The 23178-nt window shown below is 42.6% G+C and overlaps 1 protein-coding gene across 2 annotated transcripts in view; it reads left to right on the forward strand.

Annotated features, from left to right (window-relative positions):
* The window catches only part of RAD18 (RAD18 E3 ubiquitin protein ligase), a 230678-nt gene that overhangs the window by 152054 nt on the left and 55446 nt on the right, over positions 1 to 23178 (forward strand). The window contains exon 12 of one of the 2 annotated variants that reach the window (XM_061618523.1): positions 18941 to 19003. The exons of the other annotated variant lie outside the window; for it this stretch is intronic. Coding sequence (XP_061474507.1) covers positions 18941 to 19003 — 63 coding nt within the window. The remainder of the gene's footprint in view (positions 1 to 18940; positions 19004 to 23178) is intronic. 2 annotated transcript variants of the gene reach the window in all.

The raw sequence follows: 23178 nt of genomic DNA on the forward strand, positions 1-23178 counted from the left end.
GTTATGTGTTTTTCATTTATTTTATTAACCTTGAATCACTTAGTATATATATATATTAATAGAGAATATGTTTATTGAAGTACTCCTAGAAAATGAAATGTGTATGAGAACTATATTTTTTGATCTGTAGAAGATACCTGACAGAAAAGTGGTGTAAAAATGGCATCTTTTTATTAGCTGCATCATAGATGGGATTGGTGTGTCTTTAAGAGTCTGTTTTTAGTGATGAAGGTGAATTTAAATGAAGGTTTCTGCATCTGAGGTCAAAATGCATCCAATGTGTATGTTGAAAAGGCAAAGTAGATGCGGCAAAATTAATGGCAGAACCGGTCATTTACTTTGTATATAACACAGATGTCTACTTTTTAGAGACAGGTGAGTGTGTCAGCAAGAGAGAGAAACCAGGTTACAGTACAGGCAATGGGGCTGCATTGCTGTCCTGGCTTTCCAACACTGCACATTGCTACCAATTACCGAGAGAGGGAGCAGCAAGGCAGCAGGCAGCTCAGCATGGTACAGTGCAGCAGCAGAGCCAATGTGATGCTCTTGAAGCTGCGCCCACACTGTGCTGAGCTCCCTGCTGCTTTGTTGCTCTCCCCTCAGAAACTGGCAGTGATGCCAAAGAGCAGTGCAGCCCCACCTGGGCAGTCCCTCTAGCCACTACTGAGTGCAGGGTAATTATATGACCTAAGAACTATCAAAGCATTTTTAAATTTTAAAAATGGGTTTAATACAATATCCCTATAGGCAGCAGAGATTACCTTTAAGGCTCCTTTTTCTTCACAGAGAAGCTACTAAGTGTGTTTATGTGACTCTTACCACTTTTGAAAGCAAACTCTACCAATTCTGCATGCTATAGCAGTATCATAGTATAGAGTGGGTGGAGCTTTTTGCTAGAAATAGATGCTACAGAACCCACCCATTTTGTGACATAGCGTAATCACACTGAAGGGAAGAGCTGGGAAGGGAAGGGAACAGCTGCAGCACTGGGGGACTGGAGAAGATCTTCTCTGGGAGTGAGTACCTGAGCAACTGGGTGCTTGCTCACTCCTCTGGGTTGCTGTCTCTTGAGACAGCTGAAGTCCCTGGAAAGTGCTGCAAGGACTGGGACCCCCTGCCTGACCCTGACTCCAGAGAGAGGCTGCAGTCAATTTGGCAGCTTCTTGCATCAGCTCTTGGCTGGGTTAGCAGGCATAAAAGCCCAGCTGCCCTTGGGGAGCCCCTTAGGGAGTCCCGAGGGCAAGGGCACTACCCCTTCTGTTTTTTTTAAAGCCAATCTAGAGGAGATTGGTAGTAGGGACGGTATATGGTACGTGTGTAGTTCCTGCTCAGGGTGAGAGCCTGTGCAGTGAACTGAATGATAGGAGAAAGTAGCCAGATGCCTTCAGAGTGAGAGTGTAACTGGCAGAAGGCTGGCCCTCTCTGGGTGTGAGACGGGGGGAGTAGATGTGCCCTGGGGGAGAGATATTGAGTGGGTCTGATGTTCCCAATTCTCTTAGAGGCCTACTGGGATAATTGGTTCAGGTAGGTTTTGTTGGTGGTCCGTGGTCGGTAAAATGAGTACCCAGCAAATGCTGGGGGGTAAAGAAAGGCCGGGGAAGGAACTGGCAATCCCACCCCATATATATGGTCTGCCTTGTAAGCGTCGCAAGACGTCACCCTAAGAGTCGGAAACAACTTGCACTATAAGTGCAGGGACACCTTTATCTTTACCTTTTAGGTTTTGTTGGTGGGCTCTTGTTGGGTCCATATCATTGTTTCAGAGGAGTCTTAGTGAGGAACATGGGTGATGCCACCCCAGTTTCAGTGATCATGGGTAGAAGGAGGTATAGCCATGGGGAGGTGGTGAACTACCATAGAAGATGAGGGCAAGGCTATCTATACCTTATTCCTTGCTCCCACTCCTCTCATGGACGGGTTCCTTGTTGCTCATCTGCTATGCCCACTGGCCTGTATGTGCTGTTGTTTAACACCAGACCAGTACACAGTAAGACCACACTCATCCATGATTTGATCATGGATGAAGGTGCCAATTTGGTGTGCATTACCAAGTCCTGGGTAGGTGAGCTGGGAGGAGTTGATCTGACCCACTTTGTCCACCTGGATACTCGGTGCAACACCAGCTCAGGCTACAGGGACAGGTGAGAGGAGTTGCTGTGGTCTAAAGAACTTCCATTTCTGTCACCAAGAAACTACTCTGTCTTGGAGCTGGCTGTGAGGGCCTGTACCAGGTGTTGAGCCCAGGAGACAATAAACTAGGGTTGTTGCTGGTGTACCGTCCACCCTGCTGCCCACCAGCTTCTCTGACTGAACTGGTGGAGGCTGTCTCAGTTGTGGTATTGGAGGAGCCCAGAATGATAGTCCTGGGTGATTTCAATGTCCATGCTGAGGCTGCCTCTAGTGTTCCAGCTCAGGACTTCATGGCCTCCATGATGACCATGGGGCTGTCTCAAGTTGTCACCGACCCAACGCATAGGGCAGAGCACACTCTCAACTTGGTTTTTGCTCCAGATGGAGGAAGGGGTGGTCTGGAGGTGAGGGAGGTGGATGTCACCCCATTGTCATGGTCAGATCACTTCCTGGTGAAGTTTAGACTTATGGCTCCGATTCTTCCCCCGCAGGAGTGATGGACAGATTATTAAGATGGTCTGCCCCCGGAAACTAATCGAATCCACAGGATTTCTGAGTACTCTGGGGGAGTTCCCAGTAGATAGAAGACCCTATTGAAGCCCTTGTCATGCTGTGGAACAGCGAGGCGTGTCGGGCTCTTGACATGGTTTTTTTTTTTTTTTAGTTTAATTTATATACCGCCTTAAGCCTGAAGGCTCTCTGGGCGGTGTACAAAAAGTTGCCCCTGAGCGCCTTCTCCGGCATCGTGGAGCCCAGTTTGCACCTGGGTACACCAGTGAGCTAAGGGCAATGAAACAGGTTGGAGGATGGCTAGAGCACAAATGGTGAAAGACATGCTGTGAGGCTGACTGGGCACACCTAAAACATCATAAACGTACCTACTGTGCAGTGGTGAGGGTGGCAAAGAAGGCCCACTTCTCTGCCACCATCGTCAGAGGTCTGTTGACATCAGTTCCAGGAAGTGGAGTTTTAGACCCTTTGGAGGCCTACTGTGAATTGTTTGAGGGTAAAGCTGCTTGCCTCTATAGCAATCTCCTTATCCCCAGTGAGGTTATCTTGACCCATTTCAGTCTGGGTTCAGGCCTGGTTATGGGACTGAATCAGCCTTGTTTGCTCTGATGGATGACCTTTATTGGGAGAAGGACAGGGGGAGTGTGACCTTTACTCTTACCTGATCTCTTGCCAGCTTTTGATACCATTGACCATTGTATCCTTCTGGGCTGACTTAGTGAGATGGGTATTGGAGGCACTATTTTACAGTGGTTCCGATCCTTCAGCGTCGTTTTCAGAGAATAGCATTGTCTTTTGGCCCTCTGGCAGTTGTGCTCTGGGGTGCCACAGGGTACCATCTTGTCCCCCATGCTGTTTAGCATCTATATGAAGCCCTTGGGAGCAGTCATCAGGAGATTTGGGGTGAGGTGTCAGCAGTATGCTAACGATACCCAGCACTGTTTCTCTATAACATCTGAATCGGGAGAGGCCGTGCAAGCCCTGAACTGCTGCCTGGACTCGGTGGTGGGCTGGATGATGGCCAATACACTGAGTCTGAATACTAGTAATACAGAGATACTGTGGGTTGGTGGTTCCCAAGTTTGAATAATTGGTCAGTTGCCTGCTTTGGAGGGGGTTGTACTCCCTCTGAAAGACTAGGTTCGTAGTCTGGGGGTGCTCCTGGATCCCTCTTTGTTGCTAGAGTCCCAGGTGACCTCAGTGTCTAGGAGTGCCTTTTACCAACTTCGACTGGTAAGGCAGCTGTGGCCATTTGTGGACTGGGATAGCCTGACCACTGTTGTCCATGCACTGATAACCTCCAAGCTGTATTACTGTAATGCGCTCTATGTGGGGCTACTCTTGAAGTTGGTCTGGAAGCTACAGCAGGTGCAAAATACGGTGGTGAGACTGGGACAGAGTATCGCCAACATGTCAACCTGATGCTGAAAAAATTGCACTTGCTACCTATTAGCTACCGGGCTAAGTTCAAGGTTCTAGTTTTGGTGTACAAAGCCCTATACAGCTTAGGACTAGAATATCTGAAAGACCGTCTTACCCCTTATATACCCAGTTGATCATTGTGCTTTGCAGATGAGGGCCTCCTGCAAATGCCATCTTATCAGGAGGTCCGTTCTGCACAACAAAGGAAACGGACCTTTAGTGTGGCAGCACCTACCCTGTGGAATTACCTCCCTTTGAATATTAGGCAGGCACCATCTCTGCTATCTTTTCTGTGCCTACTTGAAGACCTTCCTCTTTCAACAAGTAGAGACGTTATCCCAGTCTGTATCTGTGTTGGAATTGCTTTTCAATATGTTTTTAAACCTTTTTTTAATTTAAATATGTTTTTAAAGGTTTTAAAAATATTTTAAATATGTTCTAATATATTTTAAAGCATGTTTTTATGATGTGAAAAAGTATTTTTAGTGCTTTTGTTTGCCGCCCCGGGCTCCTACTGGGAGAAAGGGCGGGATATAAATCTAATGATGATGATGATGGACTGCCTTCAAGTCGATTCTGACTTATGGTGACCCTATCAATAGGGTTTTCATGGTAAGTGGTATTCAGAGGTGGTTTACCATTGCCTTCCTCTGAGGCTGAGAGGCAGTGACTGGCCCAAGGTCACCCAGTGAGCTTCATGGCTGTGTGGGGATTTGAACCCTGGCAGAAATGAGTTCTCTAACTAGATGCATTCAAGCTGTATGTGTTATACTTCAACCAGCTCAAAATGGATTTGTTGGCCTGTTCAATTAACTTGAATATAGAAATGGCTTCCCCAACCCTACCTGGAGATGCCAGGGATTGACTCTGCGACCATCTGATTGCAATGCATGTACTCTACCACTGAGCTGCAGCCATTGATGTAGGATTTCTTGGCATTTAAGGACCATTCATGTAGGATTTTATGGCCTGTTCTAGTGTCATAAAGCAATTCACAATGAATACCCTCTGATGGTGTAAACCACACAAAGAAAAAGTATACAGTTTTCCTCTTGATTGATTTATCTGGATTTACTTCGTCCACTGGTTCTTTATTCACAATGCTGTAGACCCCTCATAAGCACTTTTTGAATGAATGTACTTACCTTGATTGCAAGTTCAAAAGAGCATGTTGAGGGTTGACTTACATTATTCCTTTTAATAAGAAAGTGTATGATCCTATACCAGTTGGTTTAGAAGCAAACACGCAAACAAAATGGAGGTAGCTGGATCCCAAGGGAATAGCCCTTCTCCAAGCCCCAAGCGAGTACAACCAAGTCCATTCCCCTGGTTATATTCTCCCCTCGCTGGAGCTGGCTGTCCTCCCTCACCTGCCTTTTGTAACCCTTTTAAAGTTACTAAAAGCCCATGAGGTGACTGCCCTAAAACAGGAGCAGTAAAATAAATGAGTGAAGTGTGTTAGTTTCTCTCAATGGTTGACCAGTCCCAGATGGGTTCTAGGAATAATATACCTTGTGTTCCCACAGCATTTGAGAGATCCAGGCAGTAACGTAAAATGAAGAGGAAAACTTTTATTTTAAATCAAGGACTTATTTAGGACAAGCATGCATAGATGGCACGCAAGCATGATGGTTTTCAATATTACAGTTCTCTCCCTGAACTGTGCTTCTCAATGTTTCTATACAAACCTACTCTCAACCAGCACCCAGCAAACTGTCTCCCTCTCTCTTCTAAAACCCTAACTCATCTGACTTACCCTCATCATCTAACTAACTTCATTACAACTCCAATCTCAACTCTCCTGCTTAACTGACAAAGCAGTCTTTTTATACTCTCCCCCTCCTCAACATTCTAATTTCAGAACTGGCCAGTGATAGAAGAGGCAGAATCTAGCCCTATCCATCACTCCATAAGGTATGCAGAAGATCAGGGCCGGTTCTAAAGGGCGGCCAGGTGGGGCACTGGCCCGACAGCCCCTGGAGCTACAGGGGGCCCCTCAGCTGACCCCCCCACTCCCCTTCTGTGATCCGTGGCCCCCCCACGCCCCCCCACCTACCTGTCTGCTGTCTTTTACCATGGCCCTTAACGAAGATGGCGGCCGCGGTTTCCCTAAAGTACTGAAGCCCCTGCCGCCATCTTAGTTGATGGCAGCAATGCACACGTGTAGCACACGCGTGCCGTCAACAAACATGGTGACGGAGGCGTCATCCCCTTAGGGAAACCGTGGTTGCCATCTTCGTTAAGGGCAATCGTAAAAGACAGGAGACAGGTGGGGGGGATGTGTGTGTGTGTGTGTGTGTGCTTCAACCCAGGGCAAGCTGATGCCCAATGGCCCTGGCATGCCTGGAGCTGGCCCTGCAGAAGATTATTCCTTTCCTCACTGACCCAGGAAAATTCCTTTTAAAATCCTTTTAAGAAAACAACACAAAGAGGAGGAATGTGCATGCTTTTGTTTTGTTTTGGAACTTTTGCAGCAAGAAGACAGAGAGCAGGCACAAATTCTTGCTGTGCTCTGTGTGATAGTTAAATCTGCTACCTTGCCGTGTTGTCCTAGCCTGCACACCAGATGTGGCAGTTTCTCTTGCTTTTCTCCAAGCTTGAGGATAGACAGGGAAATCTCAGTTGTTGGCATCTAGACTGTCTAAGCCTGAGCACCAGGTTAAGCACTATGAGATCCTGCTCACTGACATTCAGACTCAGGGATACATTGTAACTTTTTATTGTGTATAACATTACATATATAATTATGCATGGCATGGGGAAAGTGGAAAGAAAAAAGGGTTTATCCATCTCTCATAACACCAGAAACTGTAGACATCAGATGAAGCTGAATGCTGGAAGGTTCAGGACAGACAAAAGAAGGTATGTCTTCACACAGTAGTGAAACTATGGAATTCCCTCACATAAGAGGCAGTGATAGCCACCAACTTGGATGGCTTTAAAAGAGGATTAGAGGATTATTCATGGAGGATAAGGCTTAATGGCTACTAACCATGCTCTGCCTCTATAGTTGAAGGCCGTATGCTTCTGCATACCAATTGCTAGAAACCACAGGAGGAGAGAGTGCTCTTGTTCTTAGGTTTTGCTTGTGGGCTTCCCATTGGAGCATCTGGTTGGCCATTGTGAGAACATGATGTTGGACTAGATGGGCTTCTGGTCTGATTCAGCAGGCTCTTCTTATGTTCTTATTGCAGGTCCCACTTGTCTTGAAATATACAGATGTTCTCAAGTACAGTAGGGCCGCGCTTATATGGCGGGTTAGGCACCAGGCCCCCGCCGTAAAGCGGAAATCGCCATACAGCGGAACCCATTGACTATAATGGGTTGCATCACGTGAAAATGCTGCAAAATGCCACAAAAGCGCAAAATCGGCTTTAAAATGGGGAATTTCCCCTAATTGAAAGCTGCCGCATCAGCGGAACGCCAGAAAACGGAACGCCGTAAAGCGGGGCCCTACTGTATGCAGTCTTGAGAGTCAGCGTGGTATGGAAGATGCAATGGCTCTTTGTCCTAGGAAGTCTTTATATAAGCCAGAATCAGCCATTAACTCTCTGGGTGGCCTCAGTTCTCCCATCCATAGAAAGAAAATTATAAAGGCTCGGTTCCACGCTGGAGGTGAGATAGATGAGTATTGTGATGGTTTTAGAAAACTCAAGTTTAAAAAGTACTGTAGAAAGATCAGAGTTTTGTAGTGGAGACATAAGTAGATGTTTTTCAAAGTTAGCATTTAAGTAGCTGGTTACTTGAACCAGGCTTTCATGAATAAACCTAGCAGTTCATAAATTGTCTCCTAAACTGTACCCTAGCTCCAGTTGTCAAAAATATGGATCATTTCTCTTATCTATCCATTTCAGATCTTCACTTAAGGAGACAGGTTTTTAACATTTGCCACTTCCATTTTAAAAGAATCCATGTGAGATATTCCAGCTGTATCCAGATTAATTTTGCAGTCTTAGTCATGGCTGAGACCATTGTTGATTGAAGTTGTTTTTTTAAAAAACAAAACAAACTATAATAAGAATCCAGCTTTATATAAATTGCAACTCTCCTGGGTGTGTCAACAGGGCTATTAAACAGATTTATCTATGTAGGTTGCTGCCAAGGTCAGGAGCAAAGCCATAAGAAGCTTTATTTTTTAAGGGGAGAAGAGACAGGGCAGCAAAAAAGCTATTCTAATCACAAACTTTTTTGCTAGACTTTATGTTGGAAGAAGGAAATCATGGGGGTTCAGGAAGAAAACGGCAACAAAATAAATGCAGCTATAAATGTTAGATCACTACAATGCTGGTGTTTTTCTCCGCAACGGCAGCAACTGTGGAAATAATAAACTCCTGTGGAAATCGTTTTCCAAAATGTTTTGAGCCCATAATAAGCTAATTTTTAGCACCTGTGGTTCTTTTTCTTCTTTTATCTACTTATTGGTACTGTTCTGAGTTTTGTGATTGTGAATTCGACACATGCCCAAAGCTTCCTGGACTTGGAAAGTTGTTAACTTAAGGGAGAAAGGTTCTGAAATAGTTTTCTTCCCCCAGCCTTGTTCAGATGCTCTCGGAACACATGCAGGGTTAAACCAGGGGCAGGCAGACGCATGCAGCAAGCACTGTCCTCGGTTGCTCTTTAGACCTCTGTCCAAAAAGTGTGAAGGTCTGAGGTTTTTTTGTTTTTTTTTAAATGTTTGATTGAATCTGCTTAGGAATACAGGAACATTAAGAAGAGCCTGCTGGATCAGGCCAGTGGCCCATCTAGTCCAGGATCCTGTTCTCACAGTGGCCAGCCAGATGTCTGCGGAAAGCCTACAAGCAGAACCTCAGCATAAGAGAACTTTCCCCTCATGCGGCTTCCAGCAACTGGCAGAGCATAGCTATCATGGCAAGTAGCCACTGATAGCCTTATTCTCCATGAAGGGCCACTGAAAGCCATTGAAAGAACTATCCCCATGATCAGAAACCTTGATAAGCCAGGGGTGCCACTCGTGGGGAGGTTTTCTAAGGACATTTAATCAAACTGCTTAAAGAAAAACCCCTTCAGATCATGCTAATTGTATGAAATTCTAAAGAGATGAACTCTTATCATAATATATTTTACTGTTTTTTCTTTAAAGTAGCTTACCCAGTGTTGCAACTGTGAGAACCTCACTTTTTTAAAAAGCTAATACTTTTCTGTGGTGTTAACCAAGTTAAGATACTTGTCCAGAAGTCAATCACACTGCCTATGTAGAATGACCTAAGTATTAACAGGACTCCAATATTGCCATTCTTATGAGCATGAATATTATTATTATAGTGTTGGGGAACTTCACTTCAATATCCATGCTGAGGCTGCTTCAAATGAAACAACTGGGAGCAGTCATCAGGAGATTTGGAGTGAAATGTCATCAATATGCAGATGACACCCAATTATCTTTCCATTCCATCTGAATCAGAAGAGGGAACTGAGGTACTAGACCAGTGTATGGAGGCGATGATGGTCTGGATGTGGGCCAATAAATTGAGGCTGAATCCTGAAAAGACAGAGGTGTTATGTGTCCTCAGTTCTCATGTCCAGGACGTGGAGAGATGATTGGGGTTGTGCTCCCCTGGAAGGAGCAGGTCCTGGATCCAGCATTGTCACTGGAGGCTCAGGTGGGCTTAGTGGCTGTCTCCGGCTGGTTCACCAGCTTTGCCCCCTTTTGGACAGAGATTACTTGGCCACAGTAATGCATGACCTGGTAACTTCCAAATTGGATTATTGCAATGCACTCTACATGGGACTGCCTATGAAGACAACTCGGCAACTGCAACAGTCAGGGCTTCCTTTTAGATCTCATATAGCCCCCATTTAAAAACAACTGCGTTGGTTTCCAGTTTGTTTCTGGGCCCAATTCAAGGAGCTCACGCTGGTGTTTAAAGCCCTAAACGACTTAGGTCCCAAATATCTGAAAGACTGCCTCCTTTCCTACAAACCCTCTCAGGTGTCGAGATCAGCAGAGCACCCTTTTAGTAGTTCCACCACCCTCAGAAGCTCAGGAGAAGACATTTTTTATGGCAGCCCCTACATTGTGGCACTCCCTCCCAACCAAGGTGCACCTGGCAACTCACTGTACATCTTTAGGTAAATGCTGAAGCCGCATATATTTACCCTAGTCTTTGACACCTGCTGTGTATATTTTTCAGACCCACCCTTTTTTGTGATTCTGGTGGTTTTTAACATGTTTTTAATGGTGTAATTTAAGGTTGTTGTCACCTGCCCTGGGACCTCTGGGTAAAAGGCAGGCATTAACTCCTGCTGCTAATAACAATAATATTGTTGTGTGCCTCCCCAATCTCCGAGCGGTGAGATTTGCGGGGTCCCTGCACTCATCCAGGGTTTGGTTTCTTTTGGGAAGAAGGTCAGCAGAGACTGTGGTGTTTTTTTATGAAATATGGTTTATTTATTTACACACTTTCCAACCTGAGCTTTGGATGGAGGGGTTCAAGGCATCAGCAGTCCAATATCCAGCTTTCCCATCAGTGTTACAGGAGGCATCCTATAGCCATGGTGCAGAGAGACAGCCTCTCTGCCTGCCTCCAGTTCCCAGGCATTCTCCAGACAACCAAAAACACAAGCCTCTCCTAGGCTCCGGGGGGGGGAAGCTTCTGAAGAGTTTCAATAACAAAAGGATCTTCCTGGCCCATTCCCCAGTTGCTGGGCACCTGATAGACCCATTACAAACCTGGCCACTCTATTTGTTTAGCAAAAGAAGCTCATCTGACCATCAGAGCGAGTTCCTCATTCCAAGGCACAGATTCCAAATCAGAGGTTGGAAGGGGACCCACAGGAATCATCCATTCCAACCCCCATACTCATAACAATATCTAGTCTTTTCTGCAGTGCGCACAGGGTGATGAACATGACTGTTGCCTCACCTTCCATATTAACAGCCATGTGATGTAGGTTAGGGTGAGAGGTGGTGACATGCCCTAGACCACCCAGTGAGCTTCATGAGGGAGTAGGGATTTGACCATGGGTATCCACCATCCGAACATATCAGTAGTTCAGTGTGAATGATATATTTGGACTGATCCAGTCCATTCTGTGAAGCAGAGTGGGAGCACAATTGTGCTTGCTGCAGATCTGGCACACCTGTCCCATCTTTGCTATCCTCTCACATGCACATCTGAAGTCAGCCTATATGCAGCAGCCTCAGTCGCCCAGTCCACCCTCACAGGGACTTGACAGTCTGATTCAGACCTATTCATGTTGGATTTTACTTGTGTGGGCAGACTTTTCTTGGTGGCAATAGGGAGGACAGGTAAACCCTTGCTCTATGCAATGAGTTGGATTAACCCAAACATATCATCTTAACTAGCCCACTAACCATTACACCACAGTGGCTGTTCAGGCATTAGTGAGGTAGAACTGATTCTATTCATAAATATACATTCAATGTACCCAAAATCTTCCAACCATCGAAAAGCATGCTGTTTATTGAATGCATTTAGGCATACTATGTTGAATGATACAAGTGCTTGAACGGCACAGATTTTGGCCATATTTATATCTGAAATTGGAGTCTGAGTTGAATTTGTGGTACTGACATCCTAAATGGCAAGTAGAGGTGACAGTTGATCCTGAATGCTTGTAGCAATATTATAAAACAAACCTGGAAGGCATGCATCCCAGACATTCTTGTACAGCTCCACATAGTGTTGGGTAGGCCTTCAGCAGTGAATGTATGTAATAAATTCCTTAATGTCATCCCAGAAGCCATAACAGAACGACAAGAATTGACCTTACCAATATGAATGGGCAGGTATAAAGTTAATATGCTCTTCGTATTCAAACTGTATAAACTTGAAGGTTTGCCTATTTCCATTGATGCACACATTTGGAAAGATCCTGGTTTATACAGAGTCAGACCAATATTCTTTCTATTCCCACATTATCAACAGGACTGAATCCCAATTGTCCTGTAGCTGAATAGCTTGCAAAATAAACCTAAACAAGGCACCTGAAAGTATTTGCTATTACCCCAGTGGAGCCATCAAGTTATGTCACTTTTAATGGAACTTTTAAAGGAACTCACAGTTTATGTTTCTGGTTCAATCTGTTTGCCAGAAATATCTGAAAACCTTAAGTAACCTATTTGCGAGGAGCTGAGATAGGAACAGGGAACTAGCTATTATCTCCTGGCCTTTGTTTTATGTATGATCCCTTGTGATGGGAGGACAAGGCAAATTAAGCATTCTTTCAAGAATGTTGCTTAACCTGCTCCAGATTAACATCTGAAAACATTTGAAGTTATTGCATAGTCACAATCCAATTATTCTTCTGTCTGTTCAGTGAGTGGATTATTACTGTAAATATATACAGCTTATTTATTTGACCAAACTTCCACCTTTAGCTGCTGTGATTTATTATTCTTCATTGAAACTTGTGCATTAAACTTATGCATTACATTTTGCATATGGGAAATCAGGCAACTTGATATGGGAAATCAAGCAGATGTTAGCTGCATGGATGCTTAAAAAAAGAATTTGAGGAGCACATTGATAAACCATAAAGACCAACAGTAACAATGCACGAATAGCAGGATAGTGTCTAGAGTGGCAATTGGACCTTTGAATAACAAGGGAGTCAAAGGTGTGCTAAAGAAGGTTAAGTAGGCTGCAAAGAAGCTGAGTGAATTATTTGTATCTGTCTTCACAGCAAAAGATGTAGAGGAGATCCTCTACAGATTGCGAGCCTGAACTAACTTTTATAGGTAGGGAGTCCGAGGAATGGAGACAAATAATAGGTCTCAGCTTTATTGATGAAATAGGAATATGGTCAGTTCTCCCCATGGAGGGATGTAGCAAGTTGAGTCTCCCAAGGATAGGTATTGGCACCTTAAATGAGTTAGGGGTGAGCAGTGAGGTAGCTAAGTTTGCTGATGATACCAAATTGTTCAGGGTGGTTAAAACAAAAAGAGATTGCAAGGATCTCTAAAAGCAATTCTCCAAACTGGGTGAATGGGCAGTAAAATGGCTGAATGTAAGCAAATGTAAAGTGATTCACATTGGGGCAAAAGGCTTTAACTTCACATATGCTGTAAGGTCATAGGGTCTGAACTGGGGCTAACTGGCCAGGGATGAGCCCTTGGGGTCTTTGTGAATAGCTTGATGAAGATGTTGACCCAGTGTGCAACAGCGGTGAAAAAGGCAAATTCCATGTTAGGGATCATTAGGAAAAGGATTGAAAATAAAACTGTCAATATAATAATGGCATTACAAAAATAAGGTGTGACTGCACTTGGAATACTGTGTACAGTTCTGATCACCTCACCTCTTAAATAATATTGTAGAGCTAGAAAGGGTTCAGAAGTAGGCGACCAAAATAATCAAATGGTGGAGCAACTCCCCGAGCATTTGGGGCATTTTTTAAAAAAGGCGATTAATAGGAAACATAATAGAGGTATATAAAATTATGCAAGATGTGGAGAAAGTGGAGAAAGAAGTTTTTCTCTGTCTTTCGTAACACTAGTGGAAATCCAATGAAGCTGAATGTTGGAAGATTGAGGACTGACAAAAGAAAATACTTCTTCACACAGTGCATAGTCAACTATGAAATTAGCTCCCACAGGAGGCAGTGATGGCCACCAACTTGGATGGCTTTAAAAGAGGATTCAACAAATTCATGGAGGATAAGGCTATTAATGGCTGCTGTGTTCTACCTCCATTGTTAGAGGCAGTATACCTCTGACTACCAATTGCTAGGAATCACAGGTTGGGGGACCACTGTTGCACTCGGGTCCTGCGTGCATACTTTCTGTAAGCATTTGATTGGCTACTGTGAGAGCTATACTAGATAGGCCTTTGGCCTGAAGCAGCAGGGATCTTCGTATATTTTTAACACTAGCTGTACATTTTTAAATAATATTTTAATCCAAGTTCAGCTTCTTTGTCATTGTAGTGGGTGGCGCTAAGAATAATTTCACTAAAACTGAGTACTGTACAAAAGTAAAAAAAGAGACAAACCAAGACCCTAGGCTTACCATCTAATATACCGGTAAGATAGAAAGGAGTGAGATAATCGCTCTTCTTGTGGCCTTACTGTTAATCATGTGTTGTTAGAATGACCACAGTTTTCAAGGCAGGCCTTTCTGCATACCCAGTTCCCTGTTTTGAGTGTGTCCTCAGTTCTGGATGACTGTCCAGTATTTTACCTATTGTTATTAATGTGATTACATCTGTTATTGTATTTTATCTCTTTTAATGTACGTCGCCTAGAGTGGCTAATTGCCAGATAGGCGACAAACAAATTTATTATTATTATTATTATTATTATTATTATTATTATCGTTATTATTATCGTTATTATTATTGTTATTATTGTTGTTATTATTATTATTATTATTATTCCATTGTTGATCTACAAGCTTTGTCAAGGTGCCTGAGTGCTAATGGCTGGTTGTCCTCTTTTTAAAGACTGTTTGAATTATGGGAAAGAAGTGGTTTGATTGATGGAGAGATCTGAATAGGTGTCCGTAATTTTCACAGGAAATTAGACCAAGGTTTTGCTGTCTACCTCAAATTCTGGTTTGCTCCAGTTGTCCATTTTGGTTCATCATGGCTATTCTGGGGTTTGCTGAATGCAGTGGTTTTGGGACCCGTCAAGTCCAGATTAACACCCTCTGGCAGCATATTCTTGTGCACATGGAAGGAACTTACAAGTATTTTTAATAGATTAATAATAGCCCGCTACCCTTCAATATAGATAAGAGGGTGGGGTACCAAACATAGGGTCAAAGGGCTAAGGGGCCACACATTGCACAGCAATAAATCTGAGTGTTTACATGCAGAGTAAAAATGTGTCAGAGAGCTGATTCTGGCTATCTGAGAAGAGTTCCTGCATGATATACATCATTCTCAAGCACATGTTGGTCACATTTGCGCTCTTATGTTTTTATAAATGCACTTTTTAAAAAGTCTTACATGTATGGCACAGTTATGTATGAACTAAAGAGGCCCAGAGATGTAAGTGAACCTCACTAAACCTGAATCCCAAATTCTTTGTCATATCTTTAACAAGTAAATAATTAGGAAGTGCATAATAAAATGAAGGAATAGATGCTACCCCTATCAGAGTTGAACGCCAGATAATCCTTAGACTAGAAGAGGGGGAAACTTTTTAAGCCTGAAAAACACATTCCCCCATGGACAACCTTTGGGGTCACATGCCAGTGGTGAGCAGGACCAGAGAAAATGTGGGTGGAACAATGGATGTGACACTTACCTTTGTACAGTAGGTTACATTCTAGCCAGACAAAAGACAGAGGCAGATGTGTGTATGTGTATAAATATTCCATCTAGACAAAAGCACTTGAGGATGGCACAGAGCAGGACTAGTAGGGGTATGGCCTAGGGAGATTCCTGAGGGCCGGATAGAATCCTGGAGGATCACACTCAGCCCCCAGGCCTGAGGTTCCTCACTCTGGCTCTAGACCTTGGTAAAATGGACCAGAGTTTGGTGACTTAGAAGGGCCCATTTGGATTTAGGGAAGACTTTCTCTGGCCATTGTTGCAGATTCAGTAGTCTGCTGTCAGAGCAGGAATAGTTTGAGTATGAAACTGCTCTTTACCTCTGGATTCTGCTTGGCTAGTTATATTAAAAAGTGTGGGTTGCACCAGGCAGAATGTCCTGGGAATGGCATAGTACACCTGTGAATGACTTTCCCCGTATCTATACCAAGGCAAGTTAAAAATTAGAGAGTCCATGCAATTTTAGGTTTTCTGTTCAGTTCTGTGGGATTTTCTGGAATCCATAACATTACACATTCTCAAAAGCTCTGTCTTTTTTAACTGCTTTTTTGAAAAAGCTAAATTAATTAATTAGATTTGTTTGCCAAAGAAAAAGGGGCAAGGAGCATTTTAATTATGAGTGCTTACTTGGAAGCTTTTGCCTACCATTTTAGGTTTCTGAAGCTCAGTTTGGAGAGAAACCAGCCCTTACAGCTTTATATGAATGCATATGAGGACTGCAATTCAAATCTAGCGATTGGTGGTGCTGCCAAGAATCTTTGCTTATATTTTGCTTTGTAAGGAAGCTGGTTTTTTTTTATGAGTTCCAGTGCAGCATCTCTATGTTTGATCTCACATTAATAACTTAAACCACAAAAGAAAAAACCCAACCTAAACAAGCCTGGAAGAATTCAGTTGGGCTAGATGATTTCTCTATTCAAACATTACGTGTAATTTTATTATGTTTGAAATGGCTATCAGTCATGAGACATAATTAAAAACTTATATATCAATGCAATTCTTTGTGCTAGGTCTTTCAGATACATGTAAGTTTAATATACATGAATGAACTAGCATTCATAAAACCTTGTATAAAACAATCATGTATAATAATAAAATGTCTTTGTGCTGAACAAATCCCAAACGTGTCAACGTATTCAGGTCTTCTTCAGTGGGAACTGTAAATTTTTATCAGCTAAGTGCTCTTGTGCTCCTTTGGCGTTCCTGAAGGGACCTGCATTACTATGAGTGAGTGACACAGGATTATGCATCCAAAGAGACAATTTTAATTCGATTGTGAATCTACATTCTAACTGTATTCACTTTAGATCCTTAATATTTATTTTCCAGTCTCAATTGACTGCACAAGGTATACATCTGTATAGAAAAGGTATAGGTTAGTGAGTGTTCTGTGTATAAGGGGGACTTCATACCTTTTATATTTTTTATATGTATAATGTTGAACTATAGTTGGCCACATTTGTTGTTTACTTTGTCTGTAGGCCACACTTATTGTTTACATGATCCAGGAATGCCAAAGGAGCTCCAACTAGTGTGGGCCCATATATATTGGTGAAGTTTCCTTTTTACCCCTTCTCGAAATTTGGAGTTTAGTCTCATTAACTGTGTCCCATCAAGCTTCCCTTCTAGGGTAGTGTTAGGTAGAAAACCCCTTTGGGCCCACTATGGGTTTGGAGTCACTTGTCAGGTTTTGTGAACCAACGTTGCAAAGCACAATGGAACACTGAGGGGGGGGGAGCACAACTGCTCTAGGTTTCGTTTCCTCGCCTCTGGGAACTTAGCCCTGAAGATGCCTCTCAGTCCACAACAATGTTTTGAGAAGATAAGCACTCTGCTCTCTTCGATTGTTTTACTTTCTCAAGTGTCTTGTACTTTATTATCAGCCTTGTAAATAATCAGAGGCTTGCACTGCTTTCTGAATTCTCTTTGTATACTCCCTTAGAAAAGTAGTAATAGGATCACATAGAGTTACTGAGATTTGACCTTTTCAGGCTACACGCATTCTCCTGTGTATATGTTTCTTTTTTTATGACTCCCAAAGTGTCAAAACATCCCCTCTCACTGGCCCTAACAGTAGTATTAAAAACTAGGTTTCTATAGGCATCCTACCTCTAGAATAATAATAATAATAATAAAATTTTATTTCTAAGCCGCCTATCTGGCCTAATCAACAGCCACTCTAGGCGACGTACATAAAAATAAGATACAACATATAAATACAAATACGACATCAACCTCTAATTAATCTAAACCCACCCACATCTTTAAAATAAATTAGATTACCCAGGAGTCCCGTAGGCCCGCCTAAACAGCCAGGTTTTCAATTCTCGGCGGAAACCTACCAGGGAGGGGGCATGGCGAAGGTCATAAGGCAGAGAATTCCAGAGGGTGGGAGCCACAACTGAGAATGCCCTCTCTCTGGTCCGTACCAGCCTAGCTGTTTTAACTGGTGGGACCGAGAGAAGGTCTTGTGAGGCTGATCTCGTCAGGCGGCCTCTTTGGTGATGCTGGAGGCGCTCCTTTAGATAAACTGGACCGACACCGTATAGGGCTTTAAAGGTTAACACCAACACCTTGAATTGGGCCTGGTAAACAACTGGTAGCCAGTGCAGATCTTCTAGCACCGGGGTGATATGATCACGGTGGCGGCTGTTCTTAATCAAACGTGCCGCCGCATTCTGTACCAGCTGTAGTTTCCAGACCTTTTCAAGGGTAACCCAACGTAGAACGCATTACAGTAGTCTAAGCAAGAGGAGACCAGGGCATGTACCACCCGTGGGAGCAGATGGACCGGAAGGTAGGGTCGCAGCCTCTGTATTAGATGTAATTGATACCAAGCTGCCCGGCTCACTGCTGACACCTGAGCCTCCATGGACAGCTGGGAGTCAAGAATGACCCCAAGGCTGCGAACCTGGTCCTTCAGGGGCAATCTTACCCCATTTAACACCAGGTCAATCCAGCTCCTAAGTTATTTTTTTCAGGATTTGGTTCCTAGCACACAGTGACCTCTGCTGCTGAACTTGCCTTGATGCTTTGTCAGCTGGGGCCAACATGCTTCGTCAGGTGAGGGCTCCCTCTAGCCTGTGAATCGTCCAGTCATCTTCATCCTTTGAGTACATCTTCATCTGTAGCCATGAATGTAGGACTCCCAAAATTTCAAATTTATCAGAAATGTATCCCTACCCATTTTATCTTCACTACAATCCTGTAAGATAGGTTAGGCATGGAAATTGTGATTGGCCCAAGATCACCCACTGAGTTTCATGGTTGAATTGGGATTTGAACTTTGGTCTTCCTGGTGCCAACCCAACACGCTACAATACACTGGGTTGTATACAGAGTATGAATATACTGTATTTGCAAATCTGAAAGAAACTGACAGTGCTTTAGTACTGTAGCTTGGGTTGCAATCATTTTGTTGATACTGGATTTACATTATTATATTCCAGGAATGTTATACCTGTCACTTTCATCCTCATCTTTCTTTCTGTTTGGAGCATGAGAGAGAGGAGAGAGAGAAACCACTTCTACTCCTTTGAGCTCCTTAGTCTGCCTGTTATTTTGGAATGCCTGAAAATATTCAAAAAGTAGTCTAAGATAAATCTTACTTTGCTTTTCAGCTCAAGTTCAGACATCATAAGAGATCTGGAGATTGCTGGGATGTGTTCAGGTTCATCAGATCAGTAAGTGTTGTATAAAGAAAAGGGTCTCAAAAGTTGTCATTGATTTAATTTTTTTGTCATTCAGCTAACCTGTAACCTTAACCAATAGACTAGAAACATGCCAAATGTTGTGGCATTTGATCCACAGAAGCACCAGTGGAAGACGACTGTACTGCCTTGGCAACTCCCCCACAAGTTTCTTCTGAGAGTGGGGGTGGAACCTCCTGAATGGGGGGGCTGTGACAAAAAAATTGAGCAGAAGCACCTTCTGTAAGCAGCCCTGCCATTCCATTCAAGTTTCCTGCAACCTTCAGGATAGGCTTTTCAGAAGACTAACGGGAGGAAGGGGTGGAAGAGTCACCTTCTATCAATGCTTGTCTGAATTCAAGCCTATATGTCCTCCCTCCTCCATTTCCTGTCAGATTCTTTCTCTTAAGCAGTATGCTCTCTCACATGATTTTAAACAGTCTAAGGATGTTGCCACCCTAGGATCCTACTGGGAGGAAGGGCGGGATAGAAATTTAATAAAGTCCCACCTTACCATGATTCATCCAGACATATGATAGCAACTCTTGTTAAGTAACAGGAAGTTTGCAAGCCAAAAAGAAAAAGGAAATGTTTCTTTAGAAACAGAGAGTGTATATTAGAGACAGGCCCAGACAAAATCTTCCTTGAAGACGTGTTGCTGACCTTTTCACTGTCATCCACCCTGTTTCTGATGTTCATTGAGTGCCATGGTTTATGAAGCCCAAACAGCAGCACCCAGGGACAAGAGGGGGAGTAATCAGCAGATAATGCCAACATTTGCAGAAGTACTAACAATAGTTTTAAAACACCTGAGGTAGAGCCCCCAAAACAGCCCAGTGAGGACTGTGCGCTCAGTGGCCATGAAATGCTGACAGAGTGGTGTGTGTGTACAGAAACTGAGGGGGGTATGACCTGACTGACTGTAAGAGTGAACAGGAGCATTCCACAGTGCAATATTTTGTTGATGGTCCCGACTGTTAATGTACTAACCACAAAAATCCCTAATGTAAAAACTCTTCTGAATAAATTCAGCAGAATATTGTGACATGCCAGAAGACTAGTTCTGGCTATTCTGATAATCTCTTCCTTTATTTGTTTCTATAATTGTTTTAAAATTGCACAAATTTGAAATACAGTGCTATTGGATAAGGTTACGTGAGCAGCAATGAACACAATTTGAAATGAGATGGAAATAGGCTAAAATATACACTATGTTCTGTTATTTCTTAGTTCTCAAGTGCTATAATCTGCTGTTATTTCTTATACCTATTTGTGACAATTCAAGTGTTTTTAAACATTGGCAATAATAGCATCAGTTTCAGAAGTTTAGCCAGTTCCACAAAGCTGTCACATTTCGAGTTGAGTTTAATTAAATTTTTATGTTGCATTGTCAGAAGAGACTAGGATTTGGGCGGGGGGGGGCTGGCAATGGCAGGGCCATGGGGAGTGGCATAACCACTGCCACTTCTACAGCCCCATTGCTCATGCTACCCAGGGTGGAAGGTGGTGGAGCAGGGAAAGAAACCGATTTGTTGTGCCATCTCTCAGACTGGAGCAGTGAAAAGGCCTGGATTGGGCCCCTTGCCATCATGTAACAGCACCAGCCCCAGTTTGGGAGTTTCTGCTGGCTGCCTCTGGCAGGGATGACACCGGTGGTAGCTTCCACCCACCATTTGGGCATACACAGAACTTCTCTAATGACAGAGACCAGCAGAGCCCCACCTCATCCAAAGCCCCCACCAACACAACAGACAGCAAGACTATTTAATATTCAGTAAAGACATTATTGTGTATGAATGAATGGCTTTATAACTCTCATAAGAACATAAGAAGAGCCTGCTGGATCAGGCCAGTGGCCCATCTAGACCAGCATCCTGTTCTCACAGTGGCCAACCAGGTGCCTGGGGGAAGCCCGTAAGCAGGACCCGAGTGCAAGAACACTCTCCCCTCCTGAGGCTTCCGGCAACTAGTTTTCAGAAGCATGCTGCCTCTGACTAGGGTGGCAGAGCACAGCCATCACGGCTAGTAGCCATTGATAGCCCTGTCCTCCTCTCCCCCTCCCTCCCTTTCCCTCCCTCTCCCTCCCTTTCCCTCCCTCTCCCTCTCTCTCTCTCTGAAGAAGAAGACTAGATTTTGTCTCTTTACAGTAGAGGTGGTAGAGGAAAGAAACACAAGAAATATCTACTGTTGCTACGTGCTGGGTCTTCCATTCTTTGCTGTTTCATTATTTACCTAAATTATATGTCATGGTTGTAAGATATTTGTTGCACTGTTAATTTCATATATTTCATTCGTGTGAAGGGGGAGGATGCAGAGTACTATCCTTACACCTTTGGCAAAAGCTATCCTCTAGCTTTGTGATCTCAATATGATATGTGCAATTTCTTTGAACATTTCTTTGAACTACCTGACTCCTCAACCCAATTTGTCGTCTTCGTATTAGTATTAGTACAGAAGCACAGATGTCTAGCTACAAAATAATGTGTGCTATATCTTCATAAAGCAAATTTGTACGTGAAATATTTAGATTTTAAAATTTCGCTTCACAAGAATTTTTTTTTTTACAATAATTTTTATTCAAATTTTCATAAAACATACAAAACAAAATCATAAAACATTCAAAGACAACAAACAAAACAAAACAAAAATGATTAAACAAAAAAATAAAATGTTGACTTCCCATTTGTCGCAGATCAAATCAGTTATAGGTCTACAATATATAACAATCCTGTCTCTTAAATTATATTATAAAATCACTTTCCTCCAGTAGTTGTCTTAATTAATCATCAAATCTCATAAACATTACTTTATTCTTTCCACAAAAAGTCAAAGAGAGGTTTCAATTCTTTAAGAAATATATCTATCAATTTTTCTCCTAATAAACATGTCGATTAATCCATCTCGTTAATAATAATAATAATCTTATTGTCATAACCATAGTCCAAATAAACATATCGATTGATCCATCTCATCAAAATCTGTTAGGTCCAATAATTTCAATAGCCATTATTCCATTATCCATATTAATTCCATCTTCCATCTTCAATAGTCCTGTTAAGTCCAGTAATTTCAGTGTCCAATCTTCCATTATCAGTATTCCATAATAATCTTGCTGTCATAACCATAGTCATATAATAAGAGTCTGATGGGAATTTCCTCTATCCCAAATATTTTCTTGCCATCAATTCTGAATAAGTTGCTGAAATATTGTTGTAAAGTCATATCTGTGTTCTTCTTTTTTACAAAATGCACTGGCTCATCTCTTGAGAGTTTTTCCATTGTCACATGGCTGCAGTTAATTCCATAGATTTTCTCTATATCAAGCTTCATCACGTCATTCCAGTCCAGAAGATTATCCAAGCCATTGATAACTTTATCTCTAATATCTTCATTAATTTCTTCAGAGATAACGTTAAATTCCAAACAGTAGATTTTATTTCTAATATCCATAAACTCCAGATCTTTTTCCAATTCCACATTTGTTCCAATCTCCAGGGCTTGTATCTTCCCTTTATTTTTTCTTTTCTCATCTCTGATCTCATTCTCCTCTCTCACAGGATCCCCTATTTCTTTAAACTCCTGCGTCATTTTGCTCAGTTCAATTTTCAGCTCCTTACTGCCCTGTCGCAGGGTTTGTTTCGTTATCTCAATCTCATCCATTATTTTCTGAAACATAATTACTTCCAGATTCTCAGCCACTTTCTTGATTGCCATTTTTAAAACCACGAAAACAAAACAAAACAAAAATAAAGAAGAACCACTTCTTATTTCAGCAACAATTGGGTTAATATTCCAGGCTTGATGACATCACAGTATAAACAGAGCAGCCTGCCTTATCTCTCTATGTTCAAGAATACAAAACAAATTTGGTTCCCAGCATCAAAACAGTTAGTGGCGTCGTGAAGAAGTAGACCAAAAAGAGAATAGTCCCAGACAATATAATGTTCCTCGGAATAGAAATCCCTCTTCTGTTTATATCTTTAGAATGCACTTCCAGGACAGCTTTTTGCAATAGAAACAGAGATAAGCTGTTAATTTCGTGAATAACAGAGAAGAGTTATAGCTCACCCAGAAGTTCTTTAAAGCTGATTCATTTGACAAATCTCTTTTTGCTGCAACAATTTAAACCAAGTAAAAAAAATAATAGAAAGAAGGGTGCTTGCCTGTTA

The sequence above is a fragment of the Rhineura floridana genome, chromosome 3 (genome assembly GCF_030035675.1).
Source record: "Rhineura floridana isolate rRhiFlo1 chromosome 3, rRhiFlo1.hap2, whole genome shotgun sequence".
In the NCBI taxonomy this organism is placed as follows: domain Eukaryota; kingdom Metazoa; phylum Chordata; class Lepidosauria; order Squamata; family Rhineuridae; genus Rhineura; species Rhineura floridana.